Below are 19,279 nucleotides of genomic sequence, written 5' to 3'. Positions count from 1 at the left end.
AGAGACTAATCACTGAAATTTGAATGTCTAGAAGGCTTCAAGGTGGAAAAGGGCCTTGCGTACATTTTTATTATTTTTTTAAATTTTTATTTATTTATGATAGTCACACACAGAGAGAGAGGCAGAGACATAGGCAGAGGGAGAAGCAGGCTCCATGCACCAGGAGCCCGATGTGGGACTCGATCCCGGATCTCCAGGATCGCGCCCTGGGCCAAAGGCAGGCGCTAAACCGCTGCGCCACCCAGGGATCCCGCCTACATTTTTAAGGAGAGAAATATGGCAGGCAGAAGGGCAATAGCAGAAACCAGTGCTGCTACTGCCAAGTAAACAGATGCTAAGGAGCTGGGGGTCCTGGCTGTAGAGCTCCCAGGGGTACTGCTGTGCCTACAGTGGCCAGGCTGAGTTCTGCAGCCTGCCACTGCCACCGAGCTCAGAAGGGAGGGCCTGGGTTCTCTTCCTACAGTATTATACTGCTCCCTGTCCCCCTCAGAGCTGCTACCATCCCTCCAGGCAGACCTTCTTTCCCCTACCCAAGCTGGGATGCGATGGGCACAGCCCTCCTAGCTTCCCTCTTTTGCACCCCTGAGGTAGCTAAACACAAGGTTACATGGCAGGCAACTCTAAGGAAACAGGACGTTGAAAAAATTGAATATAAGGAAGTTATGCATCGATAAACGTAGAGACTAGTCTGGGGAGGCCTTGAACATCAGCCGGGAAGCTAAAACTATTTCTTTGTGGCCACAGGGAGCCAGTGCACATTTCTGAATGAGAAGTGAAAGATGTACAAAATGTACCCACAGACTTTCAGGAACATTTTTGGTGCTTTGTTCCACAGTGGGGAACATTCTGTCTTGTGTCGAGAGTGTGAAGTAAGGACCAAGTGGAATTATGAATTTAAGTCAGGAAAGCCTTTGTTTCCTTTGTCTTCATAGATAGAATCCTGGATGCAGGTGGTTAGGTTGTGTGTGTCAGAGGATGACTGAAATTTCAGAATAATTTTTGCATTTGTGTCTAGTGAAGTATGGCTTTTGTGATCATTTCACTGAAGTGTCCTAGATTAAAAAAAGAAATTATACTTAGAGATGTCCCACATAGCAGCGCAACAGATTTTACATCCTTTGTCGAAGTGTACAGACTTACCTTTATAGCAAGCAAGCAAAGTGATTGGGGCCTTGGACTTTGCATGGAGCATAGAGGTGGACTTGTCAACTCTGTACCCCACCTACTGGAAATCTCCCAGAGAGTGTCTCCTTGATTATGCTGAATAGTAGCCCAGGTTTGAAATACTAATCCAGTTTAGCCAGCTCTGGGACCTTTTGCAGCCCACTGGTGCAGAAACCGAACCCCTGAGGCTGGTCAGAGTGGAGCGTGGACAAGCCATATCCCAGGTAGAGGTGGCCCAAGTGGGGTTACTCCTAGGAGGAGCAGTGTGGCCACTCAAGCATGCGCCAGAGTCTGCCGGTCCCGTTGCTCTGGTCTCTGATAACAACTTCGGGTACCGAGAATACTGGCTGTCTCTGAGAAGCAGCGGTAGACACACAGGGAGAATGTGGACCTGAGGAATCTGGGTGTCGCAGCCAAGTGGGCTGTGCAGTGCCTCCTGTACGGCTCTGGGGCCTAAGGAGCAAGGCAGAGCATCCTGGTGATCTGTGCTGCGTCACCAGTCATCCCAGATGCAGTGATAGAAAGCAACAGTAACCACATATTCGGTCATGTACTGTATGGTCCAGGAATTGAGGAATGGCTGCACTGGCCTCATGCGGTTAGATGGGGCTGCCTCGAAGTCTTCATTTGCTTCCATCTCCTGGGCCAGGAAGACTCGATGAGGCGGGGCGGCAATAGCTGGGACTCCTCTGCCTCTTTTTCTCTGCCTGGTTTCTCCACCTTGTCAGCCTCGGGGTAGCCAGACATCCTCCAAGAGGGCTCGGGGCTCCAAAGATGTGTGTCCTGAGCAAGAGGGCCAGTCAGAGGCAGTGTCCTTTTTATGACCCGCTTTGGAAATCCTATGGCCTCACAGCCACCTGACTGTTGCTTGGGGCTATCCCAAGCTCGGGAGGAGAGTACAGAGACTACTCCTTGAGGGATAAGCATAGTGTTCTGAAAAGCATGTGCCACTGGAGAGAATGCTATAGCCATGGTTGCAGGCTTGCAGGCTGCAGGGTCCCCTCACCACTGGGGCTGCCATCATAGAGATCTGCCCTTGCTCTAGGGCCTCAGCAACTTCTCATGTCCTGTAGGTACTGGCAAACGTGGCCTACATCATCATAGAGTCCACCGAGGAGGGGACAACGGAATATGGCTTGTGGAAGGACTCTCTGTTTCTGGTGGACCTGCTGTGCTGTGGAGCCATCCTCTTCCCAGTGGTGTGGTGAGTGCCCACAGGGAGGGGGCCGTGGGGCACCCGAGGGCTCATCCGCTGGATGAGGCCAGGTCGCCGGATCAGCCTTTCCCAAACCCGTCTGAGTCATGTGGGGCATTGCTTCCTGGGTCCCCTCCAGGAGCAGGAGGCTGGAGGCCATGTCTTTATCCAGCTCCTTAGTGCATACCCAGATTGCTGAACTGGCACCATGGCTTTTAGCACCGTAGACAATAGAGTCTGGAAATGAGAACTCAGGGGGCAGTGTAACCTAGCAGCATGCATTTGGAGAGAAGAGAGTTGAAATTCCACATACAGCCTTTCCTTGCCAAATTAGAAAGTGCAGAGTGCATGAACATAATACTAGTGAGAGTTCCCAGCACATAAACACATAGGTATCCTCAGGCTGTAGATACACACATGGTGCTTCAGTTATGTGCAAAGAAACATTAGTGCCACGCCACTGGTTGATGAGAAGAAATAGCCTCATTAAGCCTTATGCCAGGGGCAGCCCTGGTGGCTTAGCGGTTTAGCGCCGCCTTCAGCCCAGGGCCTGATCCAGGAGACCCGGGATCAAGTCCCACATCAGGCTCCCTGCATGGAGCCTGCACAGGTAGCCTGCTTCTCCCTCTGCCTGTGTTGTGTCTCTGCCTCTCTCTCTCTCTCTCTCTCTCTCTGTGTGTGTGTCTCTCATGAATAAATAAATAAAATCTTAAAAAAAAAAAAAAAACCTTATGCCAGGTGAAGGGAATCACTGGTTCAGTAGGAAGCAAGTAGAGGAACAAAGGCTAGCAAAAAGAAAACACTCTCACAGTGCTCTAGTTCCATGGCTGTTTGAAAGCAGTTCTTTTGGAATAAAAATTTTTTTAAAAGATTTTATTTATTTATCAGAGAGAGAGAGAGATCATGAGTGTTCACAAGCAGGGGGAGGGGCAGAGGGAGAAGCAGACTCCCCACTGAGGAGGGAGCCTGATTTGGGGCTCCATCCCAGGACCCCGGGATCATGACCTGAGCTAAAGGTAGATGCATAATCAACTGAGCCACTCAGGTGCCCCTTGGAATAAAATTTTTAAAAATATATTTACCTGCCTTATGTTAGAAATGAGGTGGTCCACGCTACAATGGCCCCATGCTGTAAATTCTTTTTTTTTTTTTAAAGATTTATTTATGATAGACACAGAGTGAGAGAGAGGCAGAGACACAGGCAGAGGAAGAAGCAGGCTCCATGCAGGGAGCCTGATGCGGGACTCGATCCCGGGACTCCAGGATCGCACCCTGGGCTAAAGGAAGGCGCCAGACTGCTGAACCACCCAGGGATCCCTGTAAATTCTTATATTCAGGATCCTGGGGTTTATAACTTCATTCAGTTACTCTTGATTGTTTAGAAGCTGGTGCTAATGGTGTGTAATCGTATTTCCTGCCAATCAGACTCACTTTTTTTTTTTAATATTTTATTTATTTATTCATGAGAGACACACAGAAAGAAAGAGGCAGAGACACAGGCAGAGGGAAAAGCAGGCTCCATGCAGGGAGCCCGATGTGGGACTGGATCCTGGGACTCCAGGATCATGCCCCGGGCTGAAGGCAGTTGCTAAACTGCTGAGCCACCCAAGGATCCCCTCAGACTCACTTTTGACCCTTACTCCGTCATGTATCACACGCGCGCACATGCCCATGCAGCAGGCAGCCTCCAGCAGAGATGACAGAAGACGAGTGAGTCTTTTCTAATCTCTCTCACTGCCCCACATCCTGCCCAGGAGCAAGTTATTCGGGCATCTGTGGCAGGATGCCGACATTGTCTTCAGGTAAGAAAGAGCATTTTACTGTTCTGGAACAGAGTATAGTCCCTTCTCTTCCATCTGCTGTTCTCAGCAAAAAGAAGGGACTTAGGTGTTCGGGGAAGACACAAGTGAGCTATAGGGGCTACAAGTGACCATTTCCAGCCCCATTTTCATTGTAGCATGAATGAGTACATGCCCCACAACAAGGTTCTTGAAGGTGGATGTTCTGAAAGTTGCTTTAAAATGAAAAACATCGGGATCCCTGGGTGGCGCAGCGGTTTGGCGCCTGCCTTTGGCCCAGGGCGCGATCCTGGAGACCCGGGATCGAGTCCCGCGTCGGGCTCCCGGTGCATGGAGCCTGCTTCTCCCTCTGCCTATGTCTCTGCCTCTCTCTCTCTCTCTCTCTCTCTCTCTCTCTGTGTGACTATCATAAATAAGTAAAAATAAAAATAAAAGATTTTAAAAAAATTAAAAAAAAAAGAAAAACATCAAGTACTGGAGGTGACTTAAATAGCATCGACGCTTCTTTTGAAGCATTCAGACTCCGCAGGCATGGGTTTGGTGCCAGTTTTGTGTTAGCTCACGTCCCTGTTGTGCACTGTTCACTTCTAGGTGGGAAGATGACAGGGCTGGGGGGAGGTTCTTAGGAGAAAAGACTTATTCGTGGTCAGGTAGAGAGTGGGTGGTCGGTGAGAACTTGAGCCCACATGTGAGACCCACCCTCCTCTGCCTAGGCTGGATCTGCTTGGGCTGTTCCACATTCTTTTGAGACAGTCTTTCTCTTCCAGTCTCTGCACTCTACCTAGAACTCTGAACTGTAGCCTCATTAACAATGTTAGTGTTCCCTTGCTGCACTGCAGTGATGTAATTAGTTACCTGGCACATCACAGCAGGGGAAAAAAAGACTCCTTGGAGCCCAACACTTTTCAGCAGAGTTCTGTGTCTCTAGTTGGTGAAATAGGGAGTTTGCAAGAAGCCATGTGCTCACAAGCTCCTAGATCTAGACTTTGGAAATCAGCCTCCAGCCTTGGTGGGGCAGCCATGTTCCCTAGGTAGCAAGTGCGCTCCATGGCATTATTGAGGGGTGGGGTCCTCGTGGGAACTGTAGATTTAAGTAGAGAGGGAGATCAAGAGTGTTGAAATGATGGTGTTTTGCTTTGTTTTTCTGGCTCACCCTGGCCCCTGCCAGACCTTTTTCAGCCATTAGAGGGCATCCTTAACTCTCAGGCTTGAGCACCTGATAGGGCAAGCTGTGGGCAAGTTGTCGGTTAGCAAAGACCACATGTTTAGGGAGAGTGCTCTAAAAACATCCAGTTCAAAAAAAAAAAAAAAAAAAAAAAAAAAAAAAAAAAAAAAAAAAAAAAAAAAAAAAAAAAAAAAAAAAACATCCAGTTCATGGGCAGCCTGGGTGGCTCAGCGGTTTAGCACTGCCTTCAGCCCAGGGCATGATCCTGGAGACCTGGGATCGAGTCCCACGTCGGGCTCCCTGCGAGGAGCCTATTTCTCCCTCTCTCTCTCTCTCTCTCTCTCTCTCTCTCTCTGTTTCTCATGAATAAATAAATAAATTTTTTAAAAAATAAAAACATCTGGTCCAGCCGTTTCATGCATGGCCTTGAGTTACTCATGCTGGAAGCAGAGAAGAATGCAGACCTGTCAGCTAACCTTTTTTTTCCCAATGTTTATTTTTAGGTCAATCAGGCATTTACAAGAAGCATCAGCAACAGATGGAAAAGGCAAGTTCCCTTGTGTTCTTTTGTGCTGCTGGGCCTTCCCCGAAGCCACATGCCTGCTCACTGCCAGGAATAGTGGAGGTGGAGGTGAAGGCAGAAGGACCACAGTCTCCTGGGAGGCAGGCTTGGGGAGCCCCCGGGGGCTTTGTGAAAGCAGGTGGGATTGTTTGCAGGAGAGGCAGGGGGTGAACTTTGCAGAGGTCAGCTGTGGAAGGAGACTTGGGGGTGATTGCTGCTTAGTGAGATGATTCATTCCATTTCCACTCCTGAGCGTGATTTTCACCTTCTCCAAACTGAGTCAGGAGGAGAAAAATCTCGTCTGGGAAGGACCAGATAGCACTTCGCTGTGAGAACAGGAGGTATTATGGATTGGGGATGGCTATGTGTAAAGCATCCCTTCCTGCTGACTTAACACGCTTTCAAAATAGATGTGTCGGTATTAATTTAAGATGAGAGTGATGCCAGAGAGAACCTTTGAAACTCTCTGGTTTTTATTCTTACTATTATTTTTTGAAACTCTGGTTTTTGAATGCTCGTGCCATGATAACCCTTCTGCGTCTCCTTGGTTTTCTAACAATTCCTAAGAAAAGATGCCACAAAGAGAATGTTTTGTGCATTTCTGAGCTTATTTGAATAGTGCATGATCACAGGCTGCAGTGGCATAAAAGGAGACTTTGGAGCGCCAGGGATGGAGAAACAGTGCTTTCTCAGGGCTTTCTCAGTGCTGGGAGCCACCTCTGGGTCCAGGAAGTCACATGCCCAGTGTCAATAGCAGTGTTCCTTAAGGCAGATAATTCATTTGTTGTTGATGAGTTTGGTTGCTGACCCCTTTTTTTAAATTATTATAAAAGTAATGTGGATTCATTTTAGAAAAATTGGAAATCAGGTAATAGGTACAAATCCAAGTTCACACTTGCCATATAATTAATACCACATTTTGTTTAACTAAACCTGATTTCAAGGCTTCACTTCAGTGTCCCGTGAGATCCTGGGGTTTTTATGTAGAGCATAGTACTGGGGGTGTCTGTGACTTTGGTGGTTTTGGCTCACAGTGGTTGCTGTGGAGACACCCCCCACCACCACCCGCCCTCCGCCTTGCCCCTAGCCCTCAGTAGCGCTCTGGCCTCTAGGCAGCCTGGCGCCATGGGGTCCTGCCTTGGCTGGGAGCTTCAGTCAGCGTTGAGTCCAGTTTCCCTAGGCCCAACTGGCCTGAGTGGCTGCAGGCAACCACTCTCAGAACATGCCAGCTCGTGTTTTCTTTCTAGTCCTGGGAAATGGCTCTTTTTTGTTTTCTCCCTTTTTCTTCAAAAGCACTGGGTTCCCTTCTCTCTCTGGGATAGATTCTTGTCAGTGAGTTTCAACTTGAACTTTTTATAAATGTTTTGCTTTTAGCCTGGCTCGGAGCTCAGAGAACCCTCTTGCCTTCTTGGAATAGGATAAAGGATAATTACAAAATATAAAACACAAATTAGAATCCTCATAAAGCACCCTGACACAAACTGAAAAATTCAAAATAAAAAATAAAAACTCACCCTCTGGGAATAAGTGTTATTTGGGAGATATTCTTGTTTTTTTTTTTTTTTTTCTGTAGTTTTCACATAAAAAGATACCTTTATTATTATTTTTATAACAAATTAATTTTAATATGTCAAGGGGCACCTGGCTGACTTGGTATGTGGAGTGTGCGACTCTTGATCTCAGGGGTCATGGATTCAAGCCCCACGTCGGGTATAGATGTTACTCAAAAAAATTTAAAGTTTAAAGATTTTTTTAATATGAGCTAACACATTACTTTTTCATCTTTATACACTTCAGTATTTCTGGATTCATTTTCCTTACTGCTTGGCTGAAAATGTTTAAAAATTCCAAGGGGGATGTTCTCCAGTGAGTTGTATGGGTCCTTTTCTTCTTGGCCTTGCCTTTCCCCTGCGTGGATTCCTCTGAGCCTTCTTCACCAGCTCCCTTCCCCTTTTCTCCGTCATCCTTGTCCCTCTGACTACCTGTGCGCTTTCTGCATCCAGCCTTGAGAGGGCTTGGGGGTTGCCTTGGTGATGAATTGTCTCTGAACTGTTTATTCCAGAATGGTCGATGGTTAGCTGGGTGAAGCCCAAGACAGGTCTACATTGTCCCTGTGCAGCTGTAGTGAAGAGAAACTATAGAACCCAAATACGCTTGTCATCATTTCCTGGGGCACACATGTCAGTTTCTCGTTTTTTCCAGCAGGTGACAGCATGCGACCTCTTCAGCAGAGAGCGAATATGAAAACAGGAAGTCACACCAGCACACCAGGTTCTCCTTCACCATTCACCATTCTCGGGTTGACATCCTGTTAAGAAAGCACCTGTTTCTCATCAGCAAATATCACAAACCCTTTGAAAGGGAGACAGAGTAGTTAGTTACACTGCGGGTGTCTTGATCCATGTTCTTTCACTGAATTGATGTAGGTTGTGGCTGTTTTTTAGCTAATCAGCAAATGCATATTTCATTCAATACTTTGAAAAATGATCATGCCTGTAACACTTCCAGAGTCAGGGCAGCTGTGTGCCCACGGTCAAGTCCCCCCTGCAGAGAACTCTCAGGAATAGCATCCCCCTGCCCCTTGGTGGCAAGCTGCCCTGTGGTGTGAGCACAAAGCAGATTGGGACAGAAGTGAGGCAAAAGCTGGAGTGAGCACGCTGCCGACCACCCAACCTCCACGGGTTCCCAGGGGTTGTACTTGACCCCCTTCGAGTGAAGACCATGGGCGGTAATGTCTCCTACGAGATTTGGAGGCATTGCTGGCTGGAGGCTGATGCTCTGGTTCCTGTTCTTGGGCTCATTGTGCCATTGACTCGGTGCATGACCTTGATGGTGACTTGGCTTGAACCTCTCAGCGTATGTGCAGTCCAGGCTGACTAGTTGCCGATGGGGGAAGTGCTGTTTGCAGTGGCTGTCCCCGCGTTTGGGACGGCGGGTGGCTTTCAGAGTGCTGCTTTGGATGTTGTTGACTTCTTTATCTCTGGAGTCCTTTTGACTGAGCCTGGGAGAAACAAGGAAGCTGCCCACTATCCTTCAGCCGTGTCTTTATCTCCTCTGTCACACGCTATTGCTTCTCTCAGCTCCTCTGTCATTTGGAGTCACTGATGCACTGCATTCTCTGAGCAGAAGCGTACCGAGTCTCCCACAGACACCGAGCCCACGTGCCACCGTGTTTTGCTCCCCAGCATTGGCTTTTACTGCCCTTGAGTGTGTACATGTTCCCTTCTTTCTCCAATGCCATTACCTCAGAGGACTGGCCAGGGCATAGATTCCACACATTTAATTAGCAGTCTCTGCTGCTGCTCATCTCCCTCCCCCCCCCCCCTTGTGTTTCTGAGGAAGATTCAGAGGAAATGTTCTGAAGACTCTGGGCTTTTATGTGAAGTTCAGAGGCATTTAAACAAATGGTGACTGGCTAATTGCAGATTTGTAGAGGCATAGCTTCATTCAGAATGGCTGCCATGTTCTGCAGGTAGCTGTGGCCGTGGGAAGTATTCTTCAGGGTGGCGGCTCCCATGGGGGTCCTTGGGGCCAAACAGGTTTCATCGCCAGACATAGTCATCCTTTCCTTTCTTGCTGTTGATGTTTGCACCAATGGTACAGGAGCAGTAGTGGGTCAAACAGCCACTGCCTGAGTGTGATTCGAGGCAGTAGCACCAAACTGTATGAGTGGCCACTGCTTTCTGTGATGCTGCCGGCTTGCAGGGGTGAAAGAGACTCGTTTCACTCAAGAGTGGCCTCAACGAAATAGTAAAAACTACTAATGTTATTAAATCTAAACCCTTAAACGCAGGTCTTTTATCATTCTAAGTGTCATGAGATGGGAAGTAGATGTAAAGCACCTCTGCTGTGCACCGAAATACAGTAATTGTCTTAGGGGAAAATATGTGTAGTTATTGGAGTTGCAAGCTGAACTAACGGTTTTTCTCTTGGGACCTCATTTTTATTTGAAAGAATAAAACTTTGGTGTGGTTACTCAGACGTGAGGTTTAGCCAGACATTTTTTTTTTTTAAATGAATGAAGTAAACATGTCAGTTCAGGGATATAACTAGAAGTACTTGTTGCTGGTGACCTCATTTTCACTTGAAAGCACAAATGTTAACTTAGGAAAACTTGTATCTACCACTGAAGCTATCTATCTGAAGCTATCAAACTGAAGGTTTGATAGCTTCCCAAGTCTTAAAAGGCTCATGTGAGAAGGAGTGATATTAACAAATATGACTTTAAAAAGATATTTTTTTTTAAAGATTTTTATTTATTTATTCATGAGAATGCACAGAGAGGAGAGAGAGAGAGGCAGAGACGCAGGCAGAGGGAGAAGCAGGCTCCATGCACCAGGAGCCCGACGTGGGATTTGATCCCAGGTCTCCAGGATTGCGCCCTGGGCCAAAGGCAGGCGCCAAACCGCTGCGCCACCCAGGGATTCCCTAAAAAGATATTTTATGATAAAAAGTGTCAATATTTCAGAGACCTGCATGACTCAGTTGACACTATTTTCTACCTGGCCAATGCATGTTACACAGTCATGCATGAATAAAAGATCCATTCAAAGTGCAAGATGGACCAGTGGATTTTTTTTTTTAAGATTTTATTTATTTATTCATGAGAGACTCAGATAGAAAGACAGAATCATAGGCAGAGGGAGAGGCAGGCTCCCTGCAGGGAGACTGATGCAGGACTTGATCCTAGGACCCTGGGATCATGACCAGAACGAAAGGCAGATGCTCAACTGCTGAGCCACCCAAGCATCCTGGATTTTTTTTTTTTTTTTTTTTTTTTTTTTAAGGGACACACGGGTGGCTCAGCAGTTGAGTGTCTGCCTTCAGCCCAGGGCATGATCCTGGAGACCCAGGATCGAATCCTACATTGTGCTCCCTGCATGGAGCCTGCTTCTCCCTCTGCCTGTGTCTCTGCCTCTCTCTTTCTCTGTGTCTCTCTTGAATAAATAAATAAAATCTTAACAAAAAAAAAAAAAAAGTATGAGAGAATCTTGAGACCAAAAGTTTGGGAACCACGTGATAGGGATGAGGCTTCTTGAATCTCTTGTGGTCATGACAGCTGTGACCAAAAAGCCTACCTGGTTCTTTTTTCCTGTGCCTGCAGAGTTTATTTCAGACTCACTTGGCCAGATTCTTGTGACTATTTAGAGTCCATTAGTTCTGGGCATTTCATGCCCCCCCCAAATATGTAAATATGTTTTATTTGAGTATGTTCATATAAACAGACCTAATGAAAAACCCATTGAAGAGAAAGGAAGAAAATTACCTGTTTTTTTTTTTTTTTGTTTTGTTTTGTTTTGTTTTTATAAGATTTATTTATTTGAAAGAGAAAGAGCATGAGCAGGGCAGGGGAGGGCAGAGGCAGAGGGAGAAGCAGACTCCCCACTTAGCAGGGAGCCCCATGTGTGGCACCATCCCAGGACCTTGAGATCATGATCTAAACTGAAGGCAGATGCTTAACTAAGCCACCCAGGTGCCCCCATCAATGAGGTTTTATTAGAATATACCATGCCTGTTTGTATATGAGTTGTCTGTGTTTGCTTTTGCACTTCAGTGGCAGAGTTGAATCACTGGGGCAGAGATCATCAGGCCCACAAGGGTGTTCTCCAGCCCTCTATAGAAAACGTTTGCCAACTCCTGGCTGTTGTAGACATTAAAGAGATATTATTTTAAAAATTGTATCTGTAATAGAGTGATGTTGACCAGTGACTCTTCACTCTACTGAGTGCTTTGGAAACTGTGAAACTTGTATAGATAGAAAAAATTACTGCTTTTAAGCATTTACTAAACTCTATTTTGTGTCCGGAGCTGTCTTGTCAGGGCTCCTGGGTGGCTCAGTGGTTGAACATCTGCCTTTGGCTCAGGTTGTGATCCCAGGGTCCTGAGATTGAGTCCTGCATCAGGCTCCCTGAGGGGAGCCTGCTTCTCCCTCTGCCTGTGTCTCTGCCTCTTTGTGTGCCTGTTCATGAATAAGTAAATAAAATCGTAAAAAAAAAGAAAAAAAAAGTTGTCATTTGATTGGGGCAATAGCTTTTGCATCATCTGCTCTGATATTTTACCTAACTTATTATCTTAATGGGAATCTACATTTTTCTTTGACTAACAAGATGGCTTTTAACATAAATTGCTCTCAGTTTACTAGCAGAGCTTTGGGTTATACATTTCAAGTGGGGCTGATGTTTATAAGTACTGTCTTCCCTGACTCCTTTGACTCAGTTCTTGGTTATAATTTCGGATTTGTCCAATCTTTATTTACATTTTCCAAGTAGAAACTAAGGTGCCCCAGGCCCATTGATTCTGTAGGCACTGAGGATTATTATTAGGTTAGACCTGAACGCCCTAGGTCAAAAGCCCTAGGGTGAAGGAGGTGGTCAGGAGAAAGGGGAGCCTCCCAACCACACATTTTGCTGTGATTTCCCTTCCCCAGCACGCAGGGAGGGCTCTAGGACTGGGTGCTGCCTGGGTAGGAATGAGTTCCTCCAGAATTGTTCCATGCTGTTTTCTGCCCTGCCCGTGAGGATAGCATTGGAATTACCCCCTCCGGAACACTGTTTCAGGATAGTAGGAGAAAAGAGGCAGGAAAAAATGAGATGCCCTTTATCTGGTCACTCAGAAAATTTTCGTCCTTCCTTTTGTCCCTGGGTGTATAGCTAAAGCATATGCTTATAATCCTCTCCTGATTCTGAAGTCTGAAGCTGTACCATGAGAGCACCGTAAACAGTCCTCTGCTCCAGAAACGTGGCATACTGGCAGGCCAAGAACACTTTCTCTCCAGCTGGTGCGGTGCAGGGGCTTTTTTTTTTTTTTTTTTTAAGATTTATTTATTCATGAGAGACACAGAGAGAGAGAGAGGCAGAGACACAGGCAGAGGGAGAAGCAGGCTCCCCACATGGAGCCCAATGTGGGGCTTGATCCTGGGTCCCATTCACACCCTGAGCTGAAGGCAGACACTCCACTGTTGAGCCACCTAGGTGTCCCTGCAGGGGGTTACAAAGCCCCTCCTGTGGTATGAGAGTGGCATTCTGTCTTGCAGTCAAGACCACCTCGTGTCAAGAGTGTGGCCAGCTCTCTAGTTCACATATTTTCCACATGGCATCTGTGAGTGCATTATGGGAGGGGTGTGTGTGGGCGCCAGAAACTTCCTGAGATTTTGTGCATGCATGCATTTACCTGGGTAGAGGGTTTGTGGCTTTCCACAGTCTCAAAGCAGTCCATGAACCTAGAAAGGGTAAAACAACAGCTAAATAGACTATTATGAAGAAGCAATGAGAAAGAAAGAGAATTTGATTAGACTGGCTTTAATACAATGATTTTTCATTTCTTTTAATCCCTAAAACTCTGTTTTCATTACTTTCCCCTAGCAGATCACCCAGAAGTTCTTCTAATGTCATTAATATAACAGCTTCTGCTTAACATTTCAACATAATTAACCATTGTCACCATCTTGAGTTAATATTCTACAGCCAAAAGCAGAGAGGCCTCTATCCCCAGCCTGAGAAGCAGCCACATTCTGGACACATTGTCATTTTTTTTTTATTAGGCCTGCAAAATATTGGGGACCATGCTGTCTTGGGGGGCCCTTGGCCATGCAGCAGGCCTGGTTTGCGATCTTGGTATGCTCTCCCTGGTCCTGGACATAGTCCTTCTGCCTACTGGCCTTGCATTGCATTTGGTTTCTGTGAGTCTCGAGTCACAGTTGAAACTGACTCTTCTCAGTTGATTACCCCAGTATTTAGGAAGATCTGGTTCTCTTACGGGGAAGGTGTTGTCTGCTGTTGACCAGGCTGTGTCATCAAGCAATGGGATATCTGACCTTCTTCTCACCCAGCTCATTGCCAACTGGGAGTCTGTGCCATGGACAGCTGGGGGAGCAGAGTGCTCCTTGGCTCAGCCCAGCCTCAGCTGCAGTGTCAGACTAGCGAGGCTCCCAGCATCATGCATGCTGCCGACTGGCAGAGTCAGATCAGCATGGATCCTCAGGATCCCACTCCCACTCCCACTCACAAAGAGCCTTTGGTGTTTCTAGAGCAGAAGGGAGGCAAAAACAGAGACTCCCCAGATGTGATAGCAGAAATCTTACAGCTAGCCTTCCCTAAAGTGCTCTGGTTGTCAGCCAGTCTCTTGGGCCATTTTTTTAAATAATAAATTTATTTTTTATTGGTGTTCAACTTGCCAACATACAGAATAACACCCAGTGCTCATCCCGTCAAGTGCCCCCCTCAGTGCCATCACCCAGTCACCCCCACCCTCCCTTCCACCACCCCTAGTTCGTTTCCCAGAATTAGGAGTCTTTATGTTCTGTCTCCCTTTCTGATATTTCCCACACATTTCTTCTCCCTTCCTTTATATTCCCTTTCACTATTATTTATATTCCCCAAATGAATGAGAACATATAATGTTTGTCCTTCTCCGATTGACTTACTTCACTCAGCATAATACCCTCCAGTTTCTTGGGCCATTTTTGTTTCTTTTTATTGTTCCTTTACAATAATATTTGCTTATAATAAGATAGCCCTTAACTATTCAGTTTGGTGAATTTTGACTGCTCCTGGATCATTGTTTTAAATGTATATTGTGGGAAAAATGTATATTGGAAATGTACTTTGAACCACTTTTCACATGATTCTCAACAGTTCAAAAATCAGTTTTCTTCTCTGCAGAGTTCTTGTCTTATCACAGCTGTTGCCATACTTGCACCTGATACTGTCTTTGTGGGATGGATTAGTGGGATCTCCTCTCAGCAGAGGTCAGAGAGCACCAGCTGAGCTGATCTCTCCCCCAAATGGACACTTTCAGGTCAGTGTGGGCCCCCCATGCAGAGGGAGCTTGAGCTCGGAGCTTACGCAGACTGTGGAACCACTGAGCTTGAGGGTGAGTCAGAGAGACATTGACGCCAGCCAGGCTTTGCAATCATCCTTATTTCTGTAATTTTTGTGTTTGACTCAAAATTCTCTCTGAAGCACGGCAGGGAGGAAGCAGAAGGAAAGGATGTTGGGTAGGTGGGGATGGTTTTAAGCCTCAAGGCTTTCTTTATACTCAGAGGAGGATTGTTTTGGAAATTTTTCACCTTTAAGAGACTGTCATGGGCTTTTGCTTCTGTATGTCTCATAAATCATCCAGTATTAACTCTTCAAGATGGATTGCTGGCAGCTCCTGGGCATTGCTCGGCATTTTGAGCCCTGGGTTGCCAGGGGATTACAAAGCTATGAATTGCCTTTCTCATAGTGCAACGTGTGGGCATTGAGAGCATGGTCTTTTTTTTTTTTTTTTTTTTTTTTAATTTTTATTTATTTATGATAGTCACAGAGAGAGAGAGAGAGGCAGAGACACAGGCAGAGGGAGAAGCAGGCTCCATGCACCGGGAGCCTGATGTGGGATTCGATCCCGGGTCTCCAGGATCGCACCCAGGGCCAAAGGCAGGCGCCAAACCGCTGCGCCACCCAGGGATCCCGAGAGCATGGTCTTTAGAGAGAGGTGGACTTGGGCGTTGAGTACTGGCTTCTCTGCTTATAAGCTGTGTGATCTTGATAATTTGGTAAACTTCTCCGGGCCTGAGTCCTTCCTCTGTGAGGCAGTGGTCATAGAGGTTCTTCCTTCGTGGAGGCTATCACATGAAGCATGAGATGTGCTTGACACATGGTTCCCACTCAGTCGATGGTGACAACCACTGTCAGGGTTCAAGACCATGTAGGCAGGTCCACTGGGGAGGAAGGTGACCATCTGTCTTCTTGCCTGCCTCGTAGTTCTCTTGGGCAGACGGAGGAAAGGCAAAAGTCTAGGGAAGGGGCAGCAGCTCCTTTAAATGGGGTACCTTTGCTCTTGCTGCTACTGGTCACAGAGATTGCTGCCTTGGTAAAGCATTTGAAACAGCTGGGCACTTTCTGCCTCCGTGGGTACTTGTTCTGTTCTCAGCAAAAAGTAGTTGCCAAAATCCAGAGTCCTGGTGATTTCCTGGTTGGGGGGCGCCCATAGCAGGAGGTAGGTCTTGCAGGAGCTCCTAGAGCCAGGTACACAACCTCCCTGCCCTCACCCTCACTCCTTCCCCATTCCCTGGGAGGTTCTTCAAAGTCCTCTGGCCAAGTCCAGGTCTATGACAGGGGCAGTCAGGCATGTGTACTAGGAGAAGCTCTCAGGGTGATTCTGGTGCTCACCCCAGGGAGAAACATTGCCATAAAGACATCCTCCTGGGCAGCCCCGGTGGCGCAGCGGTTTAGCGCCGCCTGCAGCATGGGGTTTGATCCTGGGGACCCTAGATCGAGTCCCGGGTCAGGCTCCCTGCATGGAGCCTGCTTCTCCCTCTGCCTGTGCCTCTGCCCCCCCCCCCCCCGTCTCTATGAATAAATAAATAAAATCTTAAAAAATAACTAACTAACTAAATAAATAAACTCTATTTAAAAAAAAAAAAGACATCCTCCTGCCCACAAGCAGACCCATGCCTGAGAAGGGAAGGCCAGGCCAGGCCCAGGCCCATGGAGCCATGACGGTGCAGGGACTGGAACGTGGGACTCTGGGCTCCTGTCCGAGGTTTTTTCATCCCACTAGACTCACTCTTTTACCATATTTGCTATTGGTGGTGGTGGGGTCAGAAATAGCCAGCCCAGACTTTAGGAGCCTCTGCTCCCGTGGGAGCCCGGCCTGCCGTGAGCCAGTGAGCGTCAAGCTCAGCAGTGTTCTCAACTCTAGGGGCAGCTTTTTTGGGAAAAAGCAGAAAGAGGCTTGGGATTCCAGGCTGCGATCTGCTGCCTTTCTCTCTGCTCCTTGTATAATGCTGGTGAGGTTTCCCTTCTAGGGTTGAATCTTCTCAGCAGGCTAACACATCATGTGCAGATGGCAGCACTGCTGTCAGGAGAGCCCAGGGCATGCTGGCAGCCCCCAGACCCCCACTTTGTCCAGTTGCACTCACTGGAGCCTGGATTCTTGCCAGATGTGGCAGCCGCTGCAACAGTCTATAGCCCATTTGGTGTTCAGTCGATATTATATAATCCCAATACTGTAATATTAGACATTCACTGAGTGCTTACTGAGTGCTGTTTACTTTCCACATACTGTCTCACTACCTCTGCCAACAGCCTTCGTGGAGGTATTGTTATCTTTCTTTTACAGATGAAGAGACTGAGGCTCAGAGAGGTTAGATGGCTTATCTGAGGTCACACAGCTAAGAGGCAGTAGAGTTGGGATTTGAACCCAAAATGTTCAGATGTGCACTGTTACCCACTTTGGTTTCTCAGTTCAGTAACTCAGCTCCCTCCCTGCCTTTGCTGTCTTGGCTGTGACTAGAACACCCAGGTGGGAGCCTGGCCTCGAGAGTATGTTATTAGTCTCATAAACAAATGTCTTGTGTGTGACTGGAAGTGACATCTGTCATGACTGGCGGGTTTTGCATATGACCCTGAGCTTTACTTACTGTGGCTGCATTTCCTAGAGGCAATGGTGCTTGTCCCCAGGTCTGTTTGTCCGTCCTAGCACATATCCTGAGACGGCAAGGCATCAGTGCCGGGGGTGGGCACCCTGCCTCAGCTCAGGGTGTCTTTCAGTGGCCTGGACCATGTGACGTGGTGGCTCTTGACTCCAGGGAGACGTTAGATTGGCGCCTTCCACACCCTTCCCTTCAAACACGGTCTTCATCCTTCAGCGCCTTCACCTCTATCTTCCCTCTCCATCTACCCCAAATTCTTCCCCCTAGTAGGGAGGAAGGGGACCATTAGACTTACCTTGTCCGTCCCATCTCTTCCAGCTGGCCCCTGAGGTGGGATCTGCACTGATGGAGAAGTGCCTTATCACCTTTTAGAGGGACCTCTGCAAATTCGAGGCTTTTGACTTCATTTGAACTCTCACTCTTGGTTCTTTCCATCCTTTCTCTAGAGAGATTATTCTCAAATGTAGATGTGACCATGTCTTCAGACCCTTGAGAGGCATCCTGGGGCTGTTGGTAGCACCCAGGACAGCTAGTGGTCCTTTGCATCAGGCTCCATTTTGGGCTCTCCCCATGGCCCCCACTTATTCCCTGGCCTCCCCCACAGCCCAGCTGTCAGGCTCCCTCTTCCCCATGTAGCCCCCTGGGCCCTTGTACCTGCTCTTTCCGAGCATTGTCCACTGGCCTCTTGCTCCCTCCCGAGCCCCGGTCAGGCCTCTGCTGAGACACCAGCTCCTCTAGTCTAAGTTGGGAGCCCTTTGGGCGGGCCCACAGCAACCATATGCTGTCATGGCTCCTTGACACACAGGACTAAAAAATTCACGCTGCACTCTAGTCTGGCCGATGGTTCTTGGTGAAACAAGGGCAGGAGTTTCATTTGTAGGATATATTTCAGCAAATGAAATTCAGGAGAGACTTTTTAAAGCATTTTTATTATTTAAAGAGTAATCATTAATGTTCTTCCTCGGTTATTCACAAAGAAGAGAACTGAGTGTTCGTATGCAAGAACGATTTTGCTTGTTTTGGGGGGCAGGCCATTTCCTTGACCACGTGGGCAGGAAACATCCACACAGAAAGACACACGGAAGGAGTACTAGTTCATACTGGTTCATACGGATGTGTGAAGCGTTAAATCCGTGGTGGCTTAGCCATCCGACACAGAATTCTCGGGCTTACAACTTGGTCTTCAGTGGAGCTTCTGCCATCCCCGAGATGGGCAGGAGTACCTGCTTGTATCACCTGCTCCTATCACTCACTTGGTTCTCTGCGCACCTCACGCTGGGTGCGTAGTGCCTCTCTTTCCCTGGGGCAAAGGCCACAGCTGCCCTGCCTCAGTTTAGCTGCATCCTGGAGCCTGGCCCAAAGGCAGAGTGAATGGCAAACTGGATGAGAACCAGAGAGATTTAATTTTAAAACTAATGAGACTACCAGAGAGGTTACTAGATAAGAAAGCTTTTGCTGATCTGCTTTAATTTAGCTTTTTCGAACGATGCACGTGTTAGTCCAGTCCAGCTTGACACCTGGGTGTTATGGCCTCTCACTTGTGAGGGTTAGGTGTTCTCTAAAGATTTTCTGATCCTCTCCTCATGGAGCCATTCGGTTTCTCCGAGGACATTCTTGCAGATACTGTTGGTTGATAATCACATCAAAGATTATTTTAGGATTCCAGGAATTTCTTTTGGGACCCTAAGCCTGACTGCCCTCCACTAATCCTGAGCGAGAGGAGGAGGAAGAGGAAGAGGAACTTTCTTCACCCACAGTGCCATTCTAAAACGGAACCAGTAATTGAATGCTATTAAGCCAAATTAATTTGCCTCCTGCAGGAAGGTTTATGATGAATGAAAGGCTTGCTAATCGGGGAGAGAGCCAGGCTACCCTCTGTGGTCATCAATATTTCATGGCCATAGGCGGTGGCAGGAAGCTAGCTGTCCTGGCTCTCTGACCTTGAGTGATCCAAAGGTAGGACACAGCCAGCAGGGTT

The 19,279-nt window shown here is 47.4% G+C and overlaps 1 protein-coding gene across 4 annotated transcripts in view; it reads left to right on the top strand.

Annotated features, from left to right (window-relative positions):
- The window catches only part of GPR107 (G protein-coupled receptor 107), an 81,754-nt gene that overhangs the window by 47,525 nt on the left and 14,950 nt on the right, over positions 1-19,279 (top strand). For 2 of the 4 annotated variants that reach the window (XM_038549062.1, XM_038549058.1), the window contains 3 exons: positions 2,238-2,368; positions 5,827-5,870; positions 8,088-8,156. In XM_038549062.1, coding sequence (XP_038404990.1) covers positions 2,238-2,368; positions 5,827-5,870; positions 8,088-8,156 — 244 coding nt within the window. The remainder of the gene's footprint in view (positions 1-2,237; positions 2,369-5,826; positions 5,871-8,087; positions 8,157-19,279) is intronic. The other 2 variants (XM_038549059.1, XM_038549060.1) reach the window with 2 other exon arrangements.

Source organism: Canis lupus, chromosome 9 (genome assembly GCF_011100685.1).
Source record: "Canis lupus familiaris isolate Mischka breed German Shepherd chromosome 9, alternate assembly UU_Cfam_GSD_1.0, whole genome shotgun sequence".
Lineage (NCBI taxonomy): Eukaryota > Metazoa > Chordata > Mammalia > Carnivora > Canidae > Canis > Canis lupus.
Note: the sequence above shows the minus strand (reverse complement) of the source record. Positions and strands in the feature narration are given on the sequence as shown.